We start from the raw sequence: 22,906 nt of genomic DNA, 5'->3' as shown, positions 1-22,906 counted from the left end.
TTTCACCATAAAACAAAATTATGCTATAAAAAAATTGCAAGGGGAGCTACAGAAGTACTGGAGGTTCACCTTCTCCTTACTGTGTATTAAGTTGAAATTAACCGATAAATACAGCAAAAAAAAAAATTAAACAAAAGGGATCTCACAAAATGGCTCTCTGCATTGTCATGTCGTCTGTAGCCTGCGGATCAGTATTGACCATGATAGACTTTAATGCTTTCTGCCTCATTATATTATGTGACTTTCTTTTCTCAGCTTCCAGGTAAATGAGGAGAGAAGTAATATCAGCAGGACTAACGCCCCCAACTCTGCTTGCTTGGCCTATGGTTTGGGGCCGAACCTGCAATATAAAAGCATCATGGTTTATTGGAACGACTGTACAAATGGTAAAAGAATTTGATGTCCTCGAAGTCATACACTAAACGAGTAAGACAAATAGCTGTGTTATGTAATGGATTCTTTACTCTATGCAATTCAAGAAAATGTTAGGAGCTTAACACTGGTAAAACTGTCTTTCACATTCATTTCCTATGGTCATTAGATGAGAACATAGAAAGGAAGTTTCTTAGGCTACAAAAGTTATGAAGAGTCAGAAAATTTCATAAAATCCTCTGCAAGCTCATGGTTTAGAAATCTCTAACAAAATGACTAAAAGAGAAAAAAGGGAAAACCTGAAATAAAAATAAATAAAATAACAAAAATCGAGATAAATGTAACTGGCAAACAGATGAACCTGGTCTCTGATAACGGGAAAAGACAGAGAGAGCTCTATTCTGCATCCCACAGTCATGAGAGAGAGAGAGAGAGAGTAAAGAAAAGGAGAAGGGAACAAAAGATGAATGACTATAGTGTTGCCAAATAGAGAACTGAGAATAGTGACATCACTGCTGCCCATGGATACGGAGATGGAGAGAAGAAAAGGAAAGTAAAAAAGAGGGAGGGAAAGTAAAAATAACGAGGGACAGTTTTGCTTTCACGTTATCTTTAAAGCTGAAAAGATTCTCTGACTTCTTACTTTCACGTTAAAAGAAAAACTTAAAAATTTTGCCTCCATGCTTTCACGTTAAAAGAGGAATTAAAAAAAAATTATTGTAGGCAAGGAAAATAAATTAAAAATTCAAATTTTTAAAAAGGAACAGGAAACCTTTTGGCAGTAACTGGGTAAAATTCCAGATCCGGGATATTTACCAGACCCAGATACCTTTACTCCAGTTCTTATTCAGAACTAAATCAGATACCTTATCGGATATGAAATCTGACGGATCCATAATTTTAAAATTATCCAAAATTTTGGGTCCAAATCAAATCAGATCCAGATAATATCCGAATCCATTTACACCCCTATAGTTAATAGTTTATATATGTACAAAGAGAAGAATATAGAATATATCTTATTTTGAACAGGGAATTATTATGATCTCTGATGAGGAAAAATATCACTCTGACCTTCTATACAAAAAGGGACAAAAAAAAGAAGAAGACTCAGTTCATGTAATTTGGCTTCATAACCCTACCTCAATCATTAGACTCGATTTAATTGCTTTGATTGTGCTTTATCCTATTCTACTTTTTCTTATCATTCCCTCCTGTTCATGCTTGATGTCCATCTCAGATATTAAGTTCTCTACATGTTGAACTAAAATAAAGATATGCTGGCACTATCCTATTACGATAGAGAAGATGGTAATTTTGTAAACTCCACAACTGCTCAAAAAATAAAAATATTTGAGCAGAATCTCATGGCAGGATTTGAATCCATACTCTATCAGGAAAGAATCAAACAATCATGCAAATCAGAGAATATAATAAAGAACAACTTAGCTCTTACCTTTGAAAGTTTTTCACGCGCTTCGAGGCATAAATTGGTGATTGCATTATAATCAAGGTCATCTGGTAGTGGCCTATGGTGTTGATTAATAATCTAGTCAAAACAATAGACAATCAAGTCAAATCCATAAATGTGAATAATGTGACAACTATCATAAACTTATCGTAAGAAAATAAAAACTCTTCTGTTAATGAAGAGTGTATATGAAACTGAACACCTTATGTCAACTAAGTGATATATTTTGAAACTCCCATGACTACAAGTTTAGGGGGTTGACTCTACCTCTCGGAGTTGACTTTGTTGACGTGTAATGAATCCGGCATATTTAATATCAATCTCGACACACAGCTTCTCCATTCTGGTCAGAGACTCGTTCCCAAACCCATGCTTGTCAAAAACTTTATACTGTACATGAGGTCTCTTCAGAAGACTTTCCAAGGTATTCGAGTTCTTGATTGGTTGACCACAGATTGAAGAAATATCAGTGATCAAACCTCCCCCTGAGACCATGAAAACTTGGCTGCCATGAGCATAGAAACCATTTAAACAGAAAAACAACTGTAGGAGGATGAAAAAGATGCTGACCTGAAACCCGAACTTCCTTCAGACGTATCTTTTCACTGGAAATCCTAGACTGCTTATCCAGGTATAGCTTCCAACGTCGATCATCTATTAATCCTATCTCCCGCCCCAAAGGTGTAAGACGGCTATCAGCATTATCAGCCCGAAGAAGCAAACGGTGTTCTGAGCGACTAAGACAAAATTTGAAGCTTTAGCTACACTGTAAATGACAATGGCGGAAAGGTTCCATCACAGAAAATCACTGGCCACTAATCATAAAACTTGTGATTTGTTGGAAATGAATATGGGCATCACACTCTCTTTTAGCAAAGTGAGAAACAGAATACACATCATAGTACTACTGAATTTAAATCAGCTGATTTTTTTAGAACAAAAGAATTATGCACATTGCACTATACTGAGTTGAATATAGAACCCACCAAGAAAAATACCGTGGCTTGTCTTAGAATCATTCGTTAAGATCCTCAAACATATAAGTTTTTCATCGCAGGTACGTTATGATGAGTTATCAGAGAATTCCACAAGAGAAGCACTTAATTTGTTCTCAAACATACCCACAGAAGACATTCTAACATTTGTTAGTTTTTGAAAATGATGCAATTCATCAAGAGAAGAGAAGAATTACAAAAGATCACATTTACAAAGTTCAAGGATAAAAATCAACAAAAGAACAGCCAGCTAAAATGCCAAAGAAGATATGGGACAAAAACACCTCATCCCAGTGTGACAACTGGGTAAGTGTCCCTCTAAATAAAATGTTGTAGAGAAACGCCTGCTAGCAGTGAGTCTGCTGAAGATGCTCATAAACGACTATAATCTCATCATACACCAACCAAAATCTCCACAGCTGAGAGAAGACTAAATAGGTCTAAAAAATATCAAGCCATAAAGTGAAGCACAAAAATCTACTTCCCTAAAATCACAACCACGAAAGGGGGCAAAGTAATCTCTAAAGACCTGTTCTGAAACATCACATCCCCAGAGCCTGGTTTCCCCTAGAACCACAATCAAAGTTCAACTTGAACCACCCTTGAAGAGGAGGCTTCCAAGATTGAACCATAACACCCATAAAAGCAGCCCCATCTATCCAATGATCCTTTAAACAGCATTAGTTAAATGCTGAAAGGAAGGGCATTCAGATCCAAAATGCATGTACTTGATTAGAAGCTCAATCACTCCACCAGTAGGGTGAAAGCAATTCTCAAAAGGTCTATGATTTATCTCCTTCCATAAGGCTCAGATTGTGGCTGAAAATGCTGTATTCTACAAAACTGTCCCATGCTTTGATAATTTCTTTTTGAAAATTGAATTCTAAAATCAAGGAAATATGCAGGGAAACAAAAAAGACAGCTGAATTTTCACAGCATGAAACTGTATACAGCAAAGGCATAGTGGCATTAAATATAAATATGGTTCTTGAACTCATCACCCTAAGACAAAACTTACAGCAACATCCTAGAACTTGACGAAGTAGAAGAAGCTGATATATTGTAAGAATCCTACTTTTAGATGCACACCAGAGGATCACACTTCCTCATGAAAGGGAATATTTGTTCTTTTTGGAAAAATGAGAGGAAAAACTATATTAACAAATGAATAAACGTAGGAGGTCCAAGGGTAAGTGTATATAGTACAGAGAATATATTTTCACACACGCTTATGCATATATATATATATAGAGGGCTGATCCAATACGAAAAGCCATTTGGTGTGAAACGCTATTTCAGCCATCCGATCATAATCAACGGCTATCTCATCCGTCCGATCAATGGCTATCGCCGCCGTCCAATCAACGGCTATCCCAGCCATCCGATTAACGGCTATCTCAGCCGTCCGATCTCGCATGTTTCACACCAAATGGTTTTTCGTATTGGAGCAGCCGTGCAGATATATATATATATATAGAGAGAGAGAGAGAGATAGATAGATATACTATGAAGTGGGGAAAATTCCCACATTAAAAAATCTTAAGAGAATTAGGGTTATAATATTTAGCAATAAGCCTCCTAAGTTACTAGTTATTTTAGGACAAAACCGGGCTCAACCCAACAGCAGTGTTATTAAAGCAGGTTGAGTATGTGGGCTGAGGCCCAGTGTGTAATCCCTAAGTTATTTGTGTATTACAGGCTCTGTGAGGTGAGAGCCAAGTTGGACATGTCGTAGGCCCATTAAGTGTTAAGTCTGAACATTAGTGCAAAGTGGAAAAAATTCTTACATTGAGAAATCTTAAGAGAATTGCATGAGCTATAAGGTTGAGCAATAGGCTTCCAAAGTAACCAGTCATTTTAGGATAGAACTGTACTCAATTCAACAAACACTGGGGAGCACAAACTCCTACCTCATGGAGCTCACAACACAGATAACTTGGGGAGCACAAACTAAGCTTCAACCCATGCAAACATTCTGCTCTGATACCACTGTTAGATTGAGTCCAATTCTATCCCAAAATGACTAGCCTTTTAGGAGGACTATTGCCAATCTTAACCCATTAACTTTTCTTTCCATTTCTCAATGGGGGATTTTTTCCCACTCAACATAGACACGTACATGTGTGTTGTGTGTATGCGTGAAAATATTGAACACCAAAAGGAAGAGAATTTTCAACAACTAGATGAGGCCATGCTTGTCCAGGAGTCAGCCAAGTGGCAGGCCTCCATTGGACTATGGACCCATGAAACTGGGCATAGACGTCCTCAATCTCCAAAACATAATCATGAAAGAATTAAAAACTTAAAAAAAAAACTGTATAAGCAAAACATGCAGGGTGCGTCTTCTGGCAGCCAAAATGATGATGCCCTCAAATTTCAATAGACCACAAAAGGAGGCTTAAAAGCTTTAACACTAAAAAAGGGCCTGCTTAACTTTCATGGAATCAGCAATTCCACAAGTGGGAAGAAAGAACAAGGATCCAGCCTAATCAATTATGAATAGCACCTCCTCCACTAGTTGGCTCAATGTTTTCCCTAGAGCCCTCAGAATTTAGTTTCAGCAACCATCAAGAGAGGTCCACATCTGGTCTTCCTTCAACCTCAGTTCCCAAGAAGCAGCTACCAACTTCAAACTGTCACTAATTATATACCTCAGAAGACGATGGAAATCCATGAGTTTTTCTGGCCCAAAATAAAATATTACAAATGATGGTTTTGATGATACCTCAAGAAATAGGAATTTTGCTCAATGATTCTAATTTCACCTTATTTGCAAAACCCTAGATGAGAGAGACAACAGAAAGCATCTATAGGCTTCACTCAGCTTTTGACCTTGACCACAGAACAAAGTACCAAAAGCAAGTCTAAGAGGCTTAGAAGCTAAAGCAAACCAAAATTTCCTAAAATTGGCCCCCAATCTCAATATTGAAGGACAACGGCTGAACAGGTGATTGGCTGATTTGTTCACATCAAATAGAGCTTCTTCTTTTTTGACAAATCACCACAAAGAGCTTATAACGGTGATCATCAAGATGATGACCCCTACATTGAATTTGACCAAGTTGAGAATCCTGCACCTAGAAAATGAATTGTCTTTGGCAGTGTTGAATTCCCAAGGAGGGGTGCAAGCTTTGGGCAGTGGGGAGTCGCATAGCTATGGAAGAAGAGAAAAAAAGATGTCACTATGTTTTGCTCTAAGAGGCTCCATTTCTGCACAACTTCACACCTTCCACTCTGGAGACAGTGAAGCAATAAGGAGCTGACCACTAAGGGTTCCTTATCTCTAAGTCCAGACAAATTAAAGTTTCCAAATGGAATGGTTGTCCGAAGTGCAAGAGGCCTGCACAAGGATATGAGAATCACATACTAAGCAATAGATCAAAGTGTACACCTCAACAAGACATTAGTGATTTGCATATCATGGCTGGAACTCCACATCAATGAGAAAATATGAACAAACAAGAAATATCAATGAGATGCATCTACATGCAAAGAGGAAAATATTAGGCTCTCCAGATTTACTTTTCCTTTGGACCAATTGAGAAGAGCTAATAAAACAAAGACAAACCCATTTGTGATGAAAGTACTAGTGATCCCAAGGGAAACCAAACCAAATATTCTAAACTCCTCCAAGCTACTAAGCCCTATTAAGTGAAATTATGCAGCACCTCACATCATGTTTCCTCACACACTAGTAAAAACAACTAAACAAGGAGATGCAGAGTCTTGAGCATCCTTGCAAGTTAGCTGAAAGATGTTCAATAACTTTTGCAAACTGCACATCATCACCAACCATGGTACACATTGTCTCTTATAGAATGAAACACCATATATTTATCAATACCTTGTTAACATACGGTATGGCTCCCGAAGGTCTTTTGTGACAAGATCATCAATCAAAGTTCCAATATAACTGCTTTCTCTCTCCAGGACAATAAGGGATGTTTTACACGAATGTCGAGCCGCATTGATTCCAGAAATAATACCCTGCATAACCAGAAACAAAAGAGGAGCCAATAATACTTCTATAATAATTAGATGCAAGGAAATAGAAGTACATCATACCGTATGTTAAATTCATATACTCACGATATTAAGAAGTAAATATAGTCCCAAAAACAACCTTTTGATCAAAAGTACTTAAGATTTGTGGAGTACAAACTACATTTTACTTTTCCATTTTTCCATTTATTAAGCTTGGAATTTTTTATTTATTTATACCTGTGCAGCAGCTTCTTCATATCCTGTGGTTCCATTTATCTGGCCTGAAAAAAATAGCCCTTCAATGTTTTTGGTCATGAGAGATCTCGAGCATTGGTAAGCAGGCAGGTAATCATACTCCACAGCATAAGCAGGCCTCAACATAGAACAGTTCTCAAGTCCAGGTAATGTTCTTAGAAGTGCCAACTGAAGTCTCTCTGGTAGACCTGTTGAAAACCCCTGTTAAGAAAGTAAATAATCCATTAGGGCTATAAAATATCTGAATCCAGCATGAGGTTGATTCAGTTGGGAAGAAATGGGAGTATGGTGTTACTCCTGCAGTTTAAGTCGCAGTATTTATGAACCCCTGATTGGAGGTTGTTCTCTCCCATCTCTCTTTCTTTTTGTTCACAATATTTCTTGTCCTTATCCTCCATCTACTCTTGTCCTTATCCACCATCTACTCTTCTAACATGGCCTCTACTTGTTAAACTTTGACATATCATACAAATCAGCTTTTTTCTCACACCATACAATCTGATTTAGTACTGCTCTTGGATATCTATTCTTAAGTTTAACAAGACTCATGCAAGAAAGATTGTTTTCAGCCAAGCATTTCCTAGAGTCATATTCACAAGCTTTCCAAGGCTTTTAAATTCTTCTGGGTAAAGATATTTGATGTAATTGAGAAATATATAGTCCATCATTGTGGAAGATGGTGGTATTTACAATTATACAGATAATGTCCATGGGAAAAAAATTTGAGACCATAAAATTCACTCAACTTCCTCTACCTTCTCCCCTTTGAATTCTTTCTTGCTCTTCTCTTTCTTTTCCTGAACTAAGTTCCAATCAGAGTATACACGGTATCAGAGTAATAATCCATCTTGAGCTTCTAATCTCACCCACAATTTCCAAATTCCTCCTAGTTTCCTTTCCAGGATTTGATCATCTTTGCATCTTAACTTAACTTATGAGATCAGAGTCACCATTTTTCAGGATACAATATTCCATTCAATCTTTATTAGACCAGTTTTTCAATTGTTCTGTAAAGAGACTTTTACAAAGTAGGATCCTTGTTAGTGGTGAAGAGAGGATCACGGGCTAAGGAGAGAGTTAATGTGCCTAAAATTTTCCATCAGAGTATTTCTGGATATATTATTTGGAGGAAGAAAAATGTCCCTTTGCTTTCTCCTTGTGTGGCTACTTTGGTGTCAAATGTTGTGAATTTTGTGACACAGAAAAAGATGCATAGGGATTGCATCTCATGTCACAAACATGAGTACATGAGAGGGAAGGATACAAAGGGCATAGAATTAAAGAATCCACTGACAATGAGACACAGCCGACACTACCTCTAAGGGAATGACAGCAAACAAATCAGCAACGTGGTAGGCTTGATCTAAGGGAATGAAGTTTGAGCTGGATATAGATTGAAAAGAGATGAATCCGATTATGTTCTTTTTATATCAGCACTAAAAAAGAATAGACCATTCTATATTTCTTCCCTAATAATCTCCACAAAACACAGATGCATGCTGAAGCTTGTAAGCTCGTTGATTAGAATAGTGGCAAGAAAAGATAACTACGTCCAACTTGGAGAAAACTTAGAAGCATGAATAAATAAGACCAGCCATGAGTTATGAACATGCAAACTATAACGCTTGAAGACTTTCAAAGTTTGGAATAGTAAACTTTCAACAAAAAAGAAAAAAAGGAATAGCAAAAAACACTATAGTAGTAAGTCGATGAATATTCCACATAAGAGACCCACTTCTTACTTCCTTTTTTCACTTTTTTTTTAGGGGGTTATCTTTCTGTGTTAAAGAAACTGCAGAGCCATATGATGTATTGATCAAAATTCTTTTTGTATTCTAGTAGCATTTTTTTTCTGGAAGGTAATCATTCTGACAGTTTATAATCCTTGGAGGCTACTTGTTAAAAATCTATGTTCACCTTCCTCCACTTTTTTTATTAAACGTTCAGCAGAGAATACACAAATGCATAAAGGTCCTCCTTTCTTAAGTTAACTAAACCCTGCTTCAAGTTAAATGCCTTAAATAACCCTCATTTAAAATTCATAAAAAAAAAAATAGAGAAAATTTATAAAACTTTTTTTGAATGGCAATAAATAAATCTCAAGGCGACGGCCATCAGGGAACAAATCCTCACCTTTGACAACCTCCATAGCAGAGGTTAGAGCATGTGGTGTTTTCAAAGACAGTAGTGGAGACCCTATTCTATCCTATGCAGGACCGATGGGGATTGCTAATTCAAATACTGCTGAAGTGAGTGCTCTTCCATTCGGTCTCCAAATATTCAAAAAGTGTCTCCATGGCAAGTTGTGAATTGAAGAAGACTCAAAGACTGTTGGAGAAGACCAAAAACTCCTTTTTAAAATTATGAGAATGTCACCAGAGGAAAGAAGAAACTCCTGAGAATGATTAAATACTTATTAACAAGGTCAAGCACTGTTGGAGGTATGTTCCACAGATCAAGTGAAGATTACATTCTCGTCATCCCCTCAAAATATTGAAGAGGTGTAAGAATATGAATATAGCTAGAAGCAAAGATTGTTTGTACACACTGACACTTAAAACATGAACAAATTGGCAAAGGACGAGCACAGAGACTTGAAACATGAACAAATTAGCAAAGGACTAGCATACCTGCACGTAAAGTTCTGGCACACTTCGGCCCTCTGGTTCAAGAAAAATTTGATGAGAATCTTTGTCTTTAAACCTCACTATCTGCAAGAATGTTGAGGAAACCATGAAAAAAAAAAACAGATATTTAGCCAAAGCCCCAGCCAAAAAATAATGGCATACTCATTATAGTTACCACCAGGATTACCAAATAAAGGCAGCTAATAAGAAATCTAACCTGTTGTTAAGCATGCAAAATATTAAAATGTTACACAAGTTATTTCCTCTCTTTTTGTGTCTCACCAATTGAATAACTACCTTCCATCATGTGCTTAGCAAAAAAGATGTTTGCACTTTACTATGCATTACATGCAAAGACTGTTTGCATGGTTATGAAAATTTAATAAATAGTTAGTTAGCAAAACTACAACGGAATGTTCTGATCATAAAATTTTAAATGAAATTTTCAGTGCATTCAGCACACTCTTCTTCTTCTTTTTTTCTTTTTTATAAGTCATTCATATCTAATAGTGAGTGAACGAATGATTGCTCCTTCCCTGGCTAGCTTATTGGATGCCTCATTTCCTGATCTAGGTGTGTAGGTCATAGGTCATGGGAGGGATCATAAATTTCCTCTAGTTAAGACAGCAACCTCCAGCATCATTTCAAAAAAAAAAAAAAAAAGGCAGCGACCTCCAAGTTGACATAAAGCTGTTTTTTACACCAGCCAATCGCTGGAAATGCTGCATTGCACAGCATGTGAAGGACATAAGTTTCGGCAGTGAGGAAGTCCACTGGCCAAGGGACCCTCAGTTCTAAGAGTATTCTTTCCCTCATGATCCCAGTATGTGCCACCAAAACCTGCAGGACCTGGGTCGCCACTCGCACGACCATCAAAATTGAGCTTAATGGAACCCAATGTAGATGGAGTCCATTCTATCACAAAAGTGTTCTAGATAGGTCTGAAGGAAGCCACTTGTTGCCAATTTTCTCTGACTGTAAGCACTGCCAAATTCAGTAAATTCCTTCCGAGTACAGAACCAGATGTTAAGATGGGATATCTTCTCAAAGTCTGTCTCATGTGTCATGACAAACTGTAAGCATTCTATCTTTCCTATTTGTCCAAATACACCAGGGGAGGATAGAAAGGTAGCTCGCCAGAGGAGTTCTGCCACTGATGCAGGAATTAATCAGGGTAAGCCGACCAGCCTTTAAAAGGAGTCACCCTTTCCAAGATGATAAGTGCCTCTCGATATGGTTAAGAAAAAGATTACAAAGGACCTTGTATTGTCTCGCAGAGAACATTGGGAGACCTAAATAGGAGGGAGGCAGGCTACTCGCAGTGCAGCCAAGTGTAGCAGCCATGGTCTTGATTTTCAGCTGGCTGAGGTTGAATCCATAGAGGGCTAACTTGCTGCTATTTCACCTTCTGCCCAGAGCTCAGCTCAAAGATAGCAAGCACAGCCTTAAGGTTAAGGCTTTGATCAAGTGTCCCATTGGCGAAAATAATCATGTCATTAGCAAACTGAATGACCAGGACATCTAGACTAGGATCCTCTGAAACTTGTTGCAGTCATCCAACCTCTGACACAGGCAGAAGAAGACCAAAGAGGCTTTCCCCAACTATGTTGAAGAGGAGAGTTGAAATGGGATCACCTTGCCTTACTCCACTCGACCCCTTAAATACCCATAGGCACTTCCATTAGTGAGGATGGAGTAGGTAGCAGATGTGATACAACTTTTTATCCATCTCCTCCACCTATTACCAAATCCCTGCTGTCCAAATTCTGCCAATCAACCCTATTAAAGGCTTTTTCAAAGTCAAGCTTGAGAATAAACTTCAGCCATGGACCTCTTTTGAAGGGATCGATGATTTCGCGGTTCGTCATAGAAGAATCCAAAAATGTTTCTTTTGATAAAGGCCATCTGACAGGACTGAATGACCTGTTGTAGCAAGAAATTTAACCTAGTCCAGAGGATGCGGGAAATGATCTTGTAGGGGGCAGACATAGGGCTAATTGACCTGAAATCTCTAGGGATTTCAAAATGAGTCTTCTTTGGGATCAAGGCAACGAGAGACACACCCACAATTTTGTACGTAATCCCATTTTTGTGAAAGTCATTCATCATGGCTATGATGACATCCTTGAGGAAGCTCCATCCCATCCAGAAAAATCATCCATTGAAATTGGTCCCACAAGTGATCTTGATAGCTCAGCCGAAAGACGCTAAAGGGGTATCCTTTTCAAGCTAGGTCTGGTAGGGATCTCCTCCATGTATAGCTCTACAAAAAAACTCCAAATGTCATTAGTAATTTCCGCTCTCTCAGAAGCCATCTCCCCACTTATGACAAAGGGAGTTGATCTGAATAATTCAACGTCTAGCTGAGGCAGCAGCATGAAAGAATCATGTGTTACCATGACCCTTAATGAGCTACTTATATTTGGCTTTCTACTTCCAAAAAATCCAGTCATGATGAATGATGCTTTTTGTAATACATGGGCAATAGCATCTCCTATGGAGAATTGAGTATCAATTAAGGGTCTACCTTCTCGATTATGTCAAGAGCATGAGTTTGAGATCAAAAGTACTCTTTCCGGTTGGTGAACGCAGCACGGGACACCTTTGCCCAAGAATTTCAACTTGAACTTGAGTTGTTTCACTTTGAGAGAGAGGATGCTCCCAATCAGCCCCCAAGTGTCGAAATTCTTCCGCCAATCTTCAACTTCCTATCAGATATTCTCAAATCTAAAGGACTTTCTACCCCATCACTCTTCGAGTTTAAGAGAATTGGCCAGTGATCTGAGACAGGTCATCCCAAAATTTCACAGCAAACATCAAGAAATAGCTCAAGCCAGTCATTGGTGGCTAAGAAATGATCAAGCCAAAATAGAATAGAAGCTCACTTACCATTGCTCCGTGTGAAACTCTTTCCAGAAGTAGGAATTTCTTCCAATTCATGAGCCCCAATAAAGTCGCAGAAACAGTGCATGGATGAGGAGATTCTTCCTGCTTGGGGAAGCATCAAACTTTTTACTTGCCATGCTCATTTGGAGTCTTTTTACCTAAAAGATGTGGCTTTGACCAATTTTGGAGAGAAACGAGTCTCCACTTTTTCCAAAATAAAATTACTGTTATGTGCTGAATTCTACATATTTGCCTACCAATAGCAGGGTCCTAGGGAGAACACTTTCAATGACTGCAACTTTTGACTTTGAAATAGAAGGATGATTCCCTCACAGCAAGCATTTGTAGTGTCATACATGTCCTCCAAAAGGGTATAGAAAACAACATGAACTCCTCTAATATTCTATTGTCATATTAGCCAGGAACCCTAAAAAAGTAACAAAGAAGCCCATATATAACAAAGAAAGCAAAATGTCATACAAAATAATTTACTTAGTTCCACTCATGAATGTTGTTAGCATTATCTTCAAGTAAGCAACATAAATCTTCTTTTTTTTCTTTCTTTTCAGAATGGCCAAGTAAGCAACATAAATCTAAATGCATTGGGTCTTAAGAATGAATACATGGACAAACTGTACCTTATCCTCGATAGAGGGGCAGTATCTGGGTCCCTTGGCTTCAACCCAGCCTCCATATGTTGGGGTTTCATGCAAATTCTCTTCAATCAATTTGTGGGTCTCTTTTGTGGTACGTGTCAAATAGCAGCACATTTGCTCCCTTTCCAAGTGGAAATCAGGATCAAAGCTGAAAAAGTTCACCTGATTAACATAAATTTAAAAATTAGCATATTCAAAACCAAAACAGCTACATTTTTTAACTCTACTGGAAACAAAAGAAATGTACAAAGGAGTTAGTAGAAGATGGTCAAGGATGTTCCAACACGTATTTATAAACACTTGCCCTACATAAGCATCAAACTTACAAGTAGAGCTCCACAATAAACAAGCATATCAAGCACTCAACATTAAGCAAGTCAGCCAAAAAAAAGAAATATTGCATAGTGGAAATGTCATTAAGGTAAATGAAAAAGATAACATGAGGAATCATCCACATAGAAGCTGAACAAAACAAAAAAAAATACACCCCCCAAATTTGTGCATCTCTTTGCACATGAAACCGGGACATTTTAAGGACCAACAAAAATCCATTTATTTTTTTCCTTCTTTTCAGAATGATGAGAATTTTAAGAGAGAGGGGGGATGGAGAGAGAGAAAGAGAAAACAACTAAAACAGGAAACCAAAAATTCCAGTACTTGTAGAAATTCTCCACCCATTTCAATTCAGGCTTTAGTTTCTGACTTCATCTATTGAACTTTAACTATATTGAGACTGAAACAGAAAATAGAGAGCATATGGAAGGGGTTCACAATATAGACAAGGACCAAATACAGCATAAGAAAAATTACATGGCATGCTCTTTTTTCACTTAGGACAAAATCTTTTATATAGAATTAATATACCTCTTCATCTCCTGGTTGAAGTTCCAGTCCAGAGAAATCAACACTACGAATGTCGACTCGTGCCGGAGTTCCTGTCTTCAATTGATCAGTTTCAAACCCCAGACTTTGTAAGTTCTCTGTCAGCCCATGAGAAGCTGATTCACCAGCTCTCCCAGCTGGCATAGATGCCCTACCAACCCAAATTTTACCACTCATAAAAGTGCCTGTTGTGAGCACAACAGATGGGGCATAAAAGTTCATCCCAAAGAAGGTTCGAACCCCTTCCACATTGTCATTCTTGCCAACCAAAACTTCTGTTACCATAGCCTCTCTCATGAAAAGATTTGGTGTGCTGAAAGTTGAGGTTTGGACGACTTGTTAAGAAAAAAAAAATTTTTTTTGGCTAACAAATAGAGAAAATAATATTGAAAAATATTAAGCAAATAATCCACTGATTTGCTTGCAAAAAAAAGCTGAAAGCAACATTTTTTTCACCTTTGGACTATTTGAAAAACATCAAGAAGTAGAAGGAAGAAGGAGAAAAGAAGAAGAGGCAAGAGGGAGAACAATGAGTGCCTTGGAGCAGCACTCTGTTAGGGCTGAAAATCAAGCCCTCTCTGTTTAAATATATCACTTAAGTGAAAATGGTAAAAACATACAAAAATGCCCCTCCTTACATTAAACTCAATAACTCTACTTATCAGACTAACTTAAAATTTGGAACATAAACTCCTATCATGATGCCTAACTTACTGCAATACTTAGATAGAGACACCTATAAATATGAAATGGCCAAAATACCTTTATACATGTACTTCAACACTCCACTTCAAGTTGGAGCATAAATGTCAAATAGCCTAAAATACAACCAAAATGGTCACAATGCTTTTGTATATCATCCACATACACTAGCAGAATGATCACAATGGTTCTATATAAACCCAAACTAAACTTCAGAACAACTATACTGATCTTTTGAAACCAAACTCTAGGGCTCTGCTTTAGACCATAAATTGCCTTCTGCAACTTGCATACCTTTCCCCTCTCCCCCTAAGCAACATACTCAGGAGGTTGCTCCATATATACCTCTTTGTGTAAATCACCATATAGAAAGGCATTTTTTTATCTCTAATTGATGTAGGGGCTAACCCTTATTGACTTCCATAGACACTAGAATGTGAAACAAAGTAAGACGAGCATAAGGAGAAAATGACTCAAAAACATCAATTTCATAGGTTTGGATGTATCCCATGGCTACTAACCGAGCCTTGTACCTCTCAATATTGTCGTTAGATCGGAATTTTTATGATGCATAACCATCGACATCTGACAATAACTGCCCCTTCAAGTGGTGACAAAGTGTCTATGTACCCCGAGAAATCAAGGCATCTATTTTTGCATCCATAGCTTGTTTCCACTTTGGCAACACTAAGGCCTTTGGCACTATACGAGGAATAGAAGAAACAAACAAGGACAGGGCAACGGTTTTATAGGAGGGAGATAAGAAATCAAGGGATACATATTTAGAAACTAGCTGCTAAGTACATAACCTTTTTTTTTCTTTTAGGAGCGCAATGGGTAGAGAAGAATCAGAAAATAGAGAATCTGCAGTTGAAGAATCTAATGGTTGAACTTGAGAAGGAGGCTCTTGTTGTTGTACACAATGGCATTGATACACCTAGAGTGGCTTTAAGGGTGAAGATAGTGGTGAAGGAGTAGGTTGAGGCATACCTGCATTGGAGTCATCTATAACAACTATAGGAACTAGATTGTCAACAACTAGATTATCAATAACAAGACCAGAAGAGAGTGAGGACACATCTGAACATGAAAAATAGGGTGTATTCACAAAAAATGTCACATCAAAAGATATACATAAGTTTTCCTCGTAAAAGGATTATAGCACTTATGACATTTTTTATACCGAGAATAACCTAGAAAAACACATTTAATAGACCTTCAGCACAATCTATGGCTATTGGTACCAAGAGAATGAACAAAACAAGTGGACCCAAAAACTGATGGACAAGCATCAAATATCCTATGGTGAGGTTTTAAAACGACAATAGAAACATGTCCCTGGAGAACAAAGGATGGCATATGATTAATCAAATAACACAATGGGAGAACCGCATCGCCCCAGAACAACTAAGGGACATTCATCTAAATAAAAAAGTATGTGTTACCTCAAGTAGATGTTTATTTTTGCGTTCAGCCACCCCATTTGGCTAACAAGTGCAGGCACATGAAGTTTGATGTGTAATACTGTGAAATACACAAAATGATTTGAATTTTTATTAAGAAATTTGAGACCATTATCATTACAGAAAGTGCGAATAGATGTCCCAAATTGGGTTTTTATTTCCTTAAGAAACTTGGGTAAATACATCAAATACTTCTGATTTCTCTTGAAGGAAAAACACCCAAGTCACTCTATTAAAGTCATTTATAAAAGACAAGATATTTAAACCAAAGACACTTAAGACTCTACATGGTCCTCATACATCTAAATAAACCAATTCAAAAAGTTGGTACTTAGACTCGAACTAACTTGGAAATGTGATCTATGATGCTTTCCAAACTGACTGGATTCACACTCAAAGATAGATTAGAAGGCAATGAAGGAAGGAAATGACGAAGCTTAGCTGCAAATGGATGTCCCAAGGGCAAGTGCCACAAACATGGGGAAAGTACGTGTTGATACGGCCATAACTTTTGGAATATTCACATCAACTAGCAAATAGAGCCCACCCTTCTCATGCCTGGAACCAATCATTTTCTTAGCCTGCAAATCTTGAAAAACACACGAAGTAGGGTAAAAAGTTACAAAACAGTTCAAAGATTTAATAATGTTGCTAACAGACAAGAGGTTAAGTGGAAATTTTGGGACAAATAAAACATTTGATATGTGGAGTGGTTTGCACTGCACCACCCATCAACTAGAGTAACAGTGTTGTAAGTGTGTGAATGAAGAATTGATGAGAACAAGGTGGGCATGTCTGACATATATGTGGACGCTCTAGAATCAATGATCTAGGATGGACTCAAGTACGAATATAATGCACTCATACCTGAGTTTGCCATCATAGTTCTTGCTATGGATGAAGATCAAGCGTCCTAACTCACGAAGGATGATGACGTAGATGTCCATTGACTTAAGCACTAAAGCAACTGCTGAATTTCCCCTAAGTTTCGTTGTTTGAAACTTTCTCATCCATAGCTGAACTAGAGTTTGCCCATGCTAGTTTTCCAAACGTATTCCAGCATTTGTCAGAAAAGTGATTACTTCTCCAAAGTGAATACATCTTTTGTCACCCCTATCACCATGGCCACAACTATGATCTGGACTATTACAACCACCACCTCATCCACCCCCCCCTCCACAACCTTTGCGGGTGTTAGATCTAGTAAGGGTAGAACTGAGATTAAGTGTTGACGCTTCAGTTGGTGTCGTTTCTTTATCATCTTTACTCAAACCTACACTTTCTACCGAATCACATGGTTAAAAGTTTTCCCGAGGATAGTTACTTCATCATCAGCTAACATATGTGCTCTGATTGCATCATATTTTCATCTACGTCCTTCAAAGAACCAAGTTACTTGAATTTGGTTCTTTTCTTTTCCAAAATGCTCAGCATTTGTGGTAAAAAAATGTAAAACGCTGATTTCTTATTGCATACCCCACATCTCATTACAATAATCGGTAATAGACCTAGTACCTCGTCGCATGTTGAAATATCTATACATATAGGTCATATAACTTGGATAGATTATACTCCGGAGATCAAATAGATTCCAAGGTTATCCAAATCTTCGTAGAGGTATCACAACTCATCACTTGATTACTGAGTCTTGTTTTCGTACTATTATCAAGTCAAGTCATGACTTGGCTATCTTCTACTTCCCGGTCCTCTATCATAGGACAAGGAGGATCCTTCTTAGGATAATTTGCTTTCCTTTTTGCCTTTAAGAACATAAGAACTGATCTCGACCAATTCAGATAATTCTTCCCATTCTATTTAACTGAAGTAATCTGAATTGAATGGGAATCCTTACTTTCAGAGCTTCCAAAGGGGTTAATTGGATTAATAACCTCTCTAGAATCCGTCATCTTAATGCAACCAAGCAATAAACTAACCAATATTAACCACCACCAATCACAATCCATAAAGCATAAATTTGGCTTGCATAATTTTCGCAAATGCAAGTGGGCCCCACACACACAAAAAAAATTGAATTAGTGCAATTTCTAGTACATAAAACCACGATCTTCAGCTTCATTCAATATCAATTAGGCATCAATTCTAAGCCAAGTCCACAAAATATGCAACTACGCATATAGGGCATAGACAATGCAGGTCTCGCAGATATAGGCCTGATCCATATTCAGGTCTAGGCAGTAATAAACACTCTTGGGGCACAAACAGGCATAGGAACTGCTCAAAGGCAGCACAAGCCATCAACCAAGAGATTATAGCACAAAAAGGAGGAAAATATTGAACCTTTACTCAGGTAGGCAAGATTGGTAAAATCTCCAGAAAAGGGGTTGCAGGACTTGAGAGAGGGGAATATGGCTGAAGAAGATTTCCCAAGCTCGCAAGTCACTGCTCTGATACCATGAAAACCATCAAGAAGTAGAGAAATAGGAGAAGGAAAAAAGAGAAAAGAAGAAAAGGTAAGAGGGAGAGAAAAGAGTGCATTGGAGCAGCACTCTGTTAGGGCTGAAAATCGAGCCCTATCTGTTTAAATATATCACTTAAGTGAAAAAGGTACAAAAGGACAATAATGCCCCTCATTACATTAAACTCAATAACACTCCAAATACACAGACTAACTTGAAACTTGGAACATAAACTCCCTATCATGATGCCTAACTTAGTGCAACACTTAGGGAGACACACCTACAAAGAGGAAATGACAAAATGCCCTAATACATGTATTTCAGCAAATATCATCGCCATTTTCAAAAAAACAACAACATTTGTTTTGTATTCTCCCGCATCACTGCCAGTTGATCTCAATGTGTCAGAAACCAATGGTTTTCTGCAATTCCTGAAGGCACATTATATATTGAATTCAGTTTCATATAGAGCTGCTTTTGAGCAGACTATTGTTTCTGTTTCTAGTTTACAATTAAATGCAGTGCCTAATTATGTAAGGAATGCTTCCGATTTGTCTATGCTGGAATCAGTCCATAAAACAAAAACTAATCAGAGAAGGAGGGTACCTATCCTGGATATGAGAGATCTGCCATGGCTATTGTGCAATGTTCAATAACCATGTATTCAATATAAAAAACATTAGTAAAGAAAACAACCATTTTCCTACATAACAGCAACTCAAATTGTTATGCAGAGATGCTTGCCTTTCAACAACTTTCTTCATTTCCATCGCATATTCCCTCTTATCAGTTTGTGCCCGCAGTGCCCAAACAGCAGGACCCCTTGAAAGATTTAGAATCCGCTTTTGTAAGTAACATCTGTGATCAAATTTATTAGAAAAGCTATTAGGATTGAAAGATCAATGACCTAAACCATCTGAGACATCAAATTAGAAATTGCCGTCTAATCCAATAACCCCACTATTTGAAGTTATTTTATTTTTTTAAGTTAAGAATTCATTGTTCATCCTACAAATGACCTTATTCCATGAAGTCTCAAGATGTAAAATCCTCCATAATGGCCAGATAAATGGAAAACTATGCATAATGTGAGAGTTTGGTTTCTCTAAGGATATAATGATGTTCTCTCAAATTTCTTGCCTCTTATAACCACCAAATCTGTTTCGTAGGTCAATGTAGGTCTATATAACCAAATTGATTTCAAGAAAACCAACTGCCAACATCTTGTTCAGAATATATTCAAATGAAAAATATAAATTTCCAGTGGGGTTAGGCTGATATGAATTACACACTCACCAAAAAAAAAAAACATGTTCATTTTGAAAATTTACAAAATTAGGTTTGTAGAAATAACCCAATCTAGAATTACACACATGATGAGTGTGGTAAAAACTGAACTGGAAAACCTGAGATAAACATAAAAGGAGGAAGGGGGGAAATTTATCTTATGCATCCGTATAAATATAGCTGCAGTTACTAGTTCAAAGTGGCCATTTATATGAACACTTCAAGTATACCAAAATGTCAATTTTTTTTGCCAACTTGATGGAGCTTGTCATAATACCTATCAGCCATTTTTCCAATATCACCACCAAGAGCATCTACTTCATGTACCAGCTGAGACTTTCCAGGACCACCAACTGCTGGATTGCAAGGCTAAAATGTAGAAAAATAAGCTTAGAAATGTATTTTTCATCATGTCATGTCTTTGGAAAAGCTAATTGATCAAAGAAAGAAGCAAGTATCTCTTAAAAGCTGGGATCTAAGTTCTAAGGATAATACATGTCCCAAAATTGGAACCATGCCAAGAGAACTTAGGGTCAATATTCCCACCACATACAAATTTTCAAGCAATGATAGCACTGAGGTAAGTTCAACTTCTTTTCCCTCAGTTTTTGGTTCCATGTTATCTTCACTGTCCTCAAGAGCTCTCTTAATGGAATCCATTTTCTTATTGTTATGATATGTACATACATACATACATACATATATATATAGACTGCTCCTCAATTTAATCTGCAAGGTGGTTTTGCTCATTAAACAATCACCAAGTTGCCATCCCAAACATTTCTTTTTTGACCATGTATACACTATGGGACTCACTGCTAGCTAGGTCACCATAATTAGACTTGTAAAGTCCGTTTTAGTATTTAATCTTATTTCTTCAAACATTCCCTAACTCCATCTGTATGGCCTCTTACTTGGCTTTACACAATAGCATGGTGGGAGGGTGAACCTAGCAGCTCAAAGGAGAAAACAGGTGGAGGGATGAGAGGAGAAAACTTGAGATATTCAAAGGCTCCCACTCATCCAAGTAGAAGAAAAAACTATCTTATAAGTGGAGTTCACTGCTTCCTTTGTATTTAGGACAGCAACTCGACTTTGTCATTTTACCCCATAATCCTTCGCCCAAACCAAAAACCTTTGCTAGATTTCATTTTAAGACATCTCATCTAGCAGCCACATAAAAGACAACTTACAAGAAACGGTATGCATGATTCTCAGTAATTGGAGAATAAAGAGTGACTGAGCTCTTTTGAGCCCCCTTAATGAATGCTCTTTCTCATTGTTATCAAAAAATAAATAAAAGCTTTACCTATGTATCTTCCTACATCATGCATAAAACCAGTAAACAAAGCACTCAGATATCTCTAAATTACAGCAAAAAGATGAACCTGCCATGCAATCCGATCAAGATTCAGAGTAAGCAGGAGAGTCTTAGCACCAAGACGAGCCGATGCAAGAGCAGCTTCACATCCTGCATGTCCTCCTCCAACCACAATTACATCATATCGTTCTTCAACCAGGTGTGTGTGGCTATCACAATCTTAAAAAAATCAATAAATAAACAGAAAGTAAGATACAATCTGCAACAACAAGAGAAATGGAAAACAGACTACTGATCCCAATTGAATGGCTTGCTTCATACACAATAAAGGCTGCCAGACAGACAATGCAGATCCGAATAAACATATCCATGTGTCTGTTTCCCAATTTTTAGAACAAAATATCATGTGAAACTTTCAGACTAGATCTCTCCTGGAGACCACAGACCCAAAGCTTCCCAAGGACCATAAACAGTGCATATATCAAATAATAATGCAATAATGCCCATCAAGAAGAAGAAATCAAACTCAATTTCTTCCTGCAAGAGACTATAAATAAAAAGAAAATCAATTTAGAATTTTTCATGTCAGAACATGCCATAAAAATAACACGAGTGAAGCAAATTCGAACGAAAAACGTAACACCGATAACATTAATAATAAACGTAACACCAATAATAAACGCATCACGCCAGCTTGTTGGAATTTTCACGTTCAAGTTATTCATAATTCGTCTAGCAAATAAATTCAAAATCGTTCATTTGCCATTAACTTGTTACTAGTGGAATGAACGAAAATTGTGGAAATGTTCTTACTTGCAGCGACAAGGGTGAGGGTCCGGCGAATGGGCCGCTGGAAGCGGGGTAGCGAAATGAAGAACCTCTGTTTCCGTGGGAAACTGCAGCGACATAGAGGTGCAGTAAGCGGTACCTCAACAGAAGACGAAAATCGGAAGAAGCGGGTAAGGCGAGGACGAAAGCAAGACACAGACGCCATAGGAGAGCGCGAAAGAGCCCTCTCAGTTTATCATCTTTTCAGTGACAAAAACGAGCTTCGTTCGACCGGTCGAGAGAGTTACCGAGCTTGGTAGTTGCTTCCTACAGCTTACTACTTCTAGTTGTAAAACTCGGTCGGTCTGAGTCACTCTGACTCGTCCAAGTTCACTCAGTTCCGTTTGAACATTTGTTGATTGGACCTAATGCCTTTTTATGAAGCCGGGATGGATATAAAGAAAGTCTTATAATTTTACTTGTATTGATAGCTGTTATGGCATCAATGTAATATTCAAATAAAAAGTTTATTGTATCAATAAATTATTCCTCCTTTTTATATCTTATATTCTTTTTATTTTTTTCTCCTGTGCGTCGTATGGGTTTTCCACTGAAGTCTCCCTCAAGCTAAAGAGACTTGTTGGCAAGTGACCTCCAAAATCACATGGAAGTTTTGCAACAAAATCTTCATCTCTTGCCAAAGGGAAGTGCATCTTTCATTCTTAACGTTGTCTATAAGTATCGACAATTTACTTCCTTCTTCTCTTTTATGATTTCACCAAACTACTTTATTTTGTACTAAATGCCAGTGTAGTCATTA

General features: G+C 37.6%; 1 protein-coding gene across 1 annotated transcript; it reads right to left on the bottom strand.

Annotated features, from left to right (window-relative positions):
* Positions 1–22,358, bottom strand: LOC137945862 (uncharacterized). The gene is made up of 13 exons (XM_068791928.1): positions 22,132–22,358; positions 21,386–21,537; positions 20,275–20,366; positions 19,455–19,568; positions 14,111–14,441; positions 13,229–13,408; positions 9,708–9,788; positions 7,060–7,278; positions 6,683–6,825; positions 2,414–2,580; positions 2,111–2,328; positions 1,829–1,921; positions 1–340 (listed from the first exon to the last, which is right to left on the bottom strand). The coding sequence occupies exons 1-13, from the start codon at positions 22,310–22,312 to the stop codon at positions 143–145; spliced, it is 2,169 nt and encodes a 722-aa protein (XP_068648029.1). The 5' UTR covers positions 22,313–22,358; the 3' UTR covers positions 1–142.
* Positions 22,359–22,906: the final 548 nt, after the last annotated feature.

Source organism: Aristolochia californica, unplaced genomic scaffold (genome assembly GCF_029961685.1).
Source record: "Aristolochia californica isolate CCGP_79_NKW_82.1479 unplaced genomic scaffold, dmAriCali1.0.hap1 SCAF_12, whole genome shotgun sequence".
Lineage (NCBI taxonomy): Eukaryota > Viridiplantae > Streptophyta > Magnoliopsida > Piperales > Aristolochiaceae > Aristolochia > Aristolochia californica.
Note: the sequence above shows the minus strand (reverse complement) of the source record. Positions and strands in the feature narration are given on the sequence as shown.

What these genes read in the sequence shown, in the direction of transcription:
- LOC137945862 (XM_068791928.1), bottom strand. Translation starts at nt 22,312, where the DNA reads ATGGCGTCTGTGTCTTGCTTTCGTCCTCGCCTTACCCGCTTCTTCCGA. An exon ending in TTGATCGGATTGCATGGCAG is followed by an intron (nt 20,367 to 21,385) that starts GTTCATCTTTTT and finishes TCTACATTTTAG; the next exon opens with CCTTGCAATCCAGCAGTTGG. An exon ending in TGCCAGAACTTTACGTGCAG is followed by an intron (nt 7,279 to 9,707) that starts GTATGCTAGTCC and finishes CTTTCTTAACAG; the next exon opens with GGGTTTTCAACAGGTCTACC.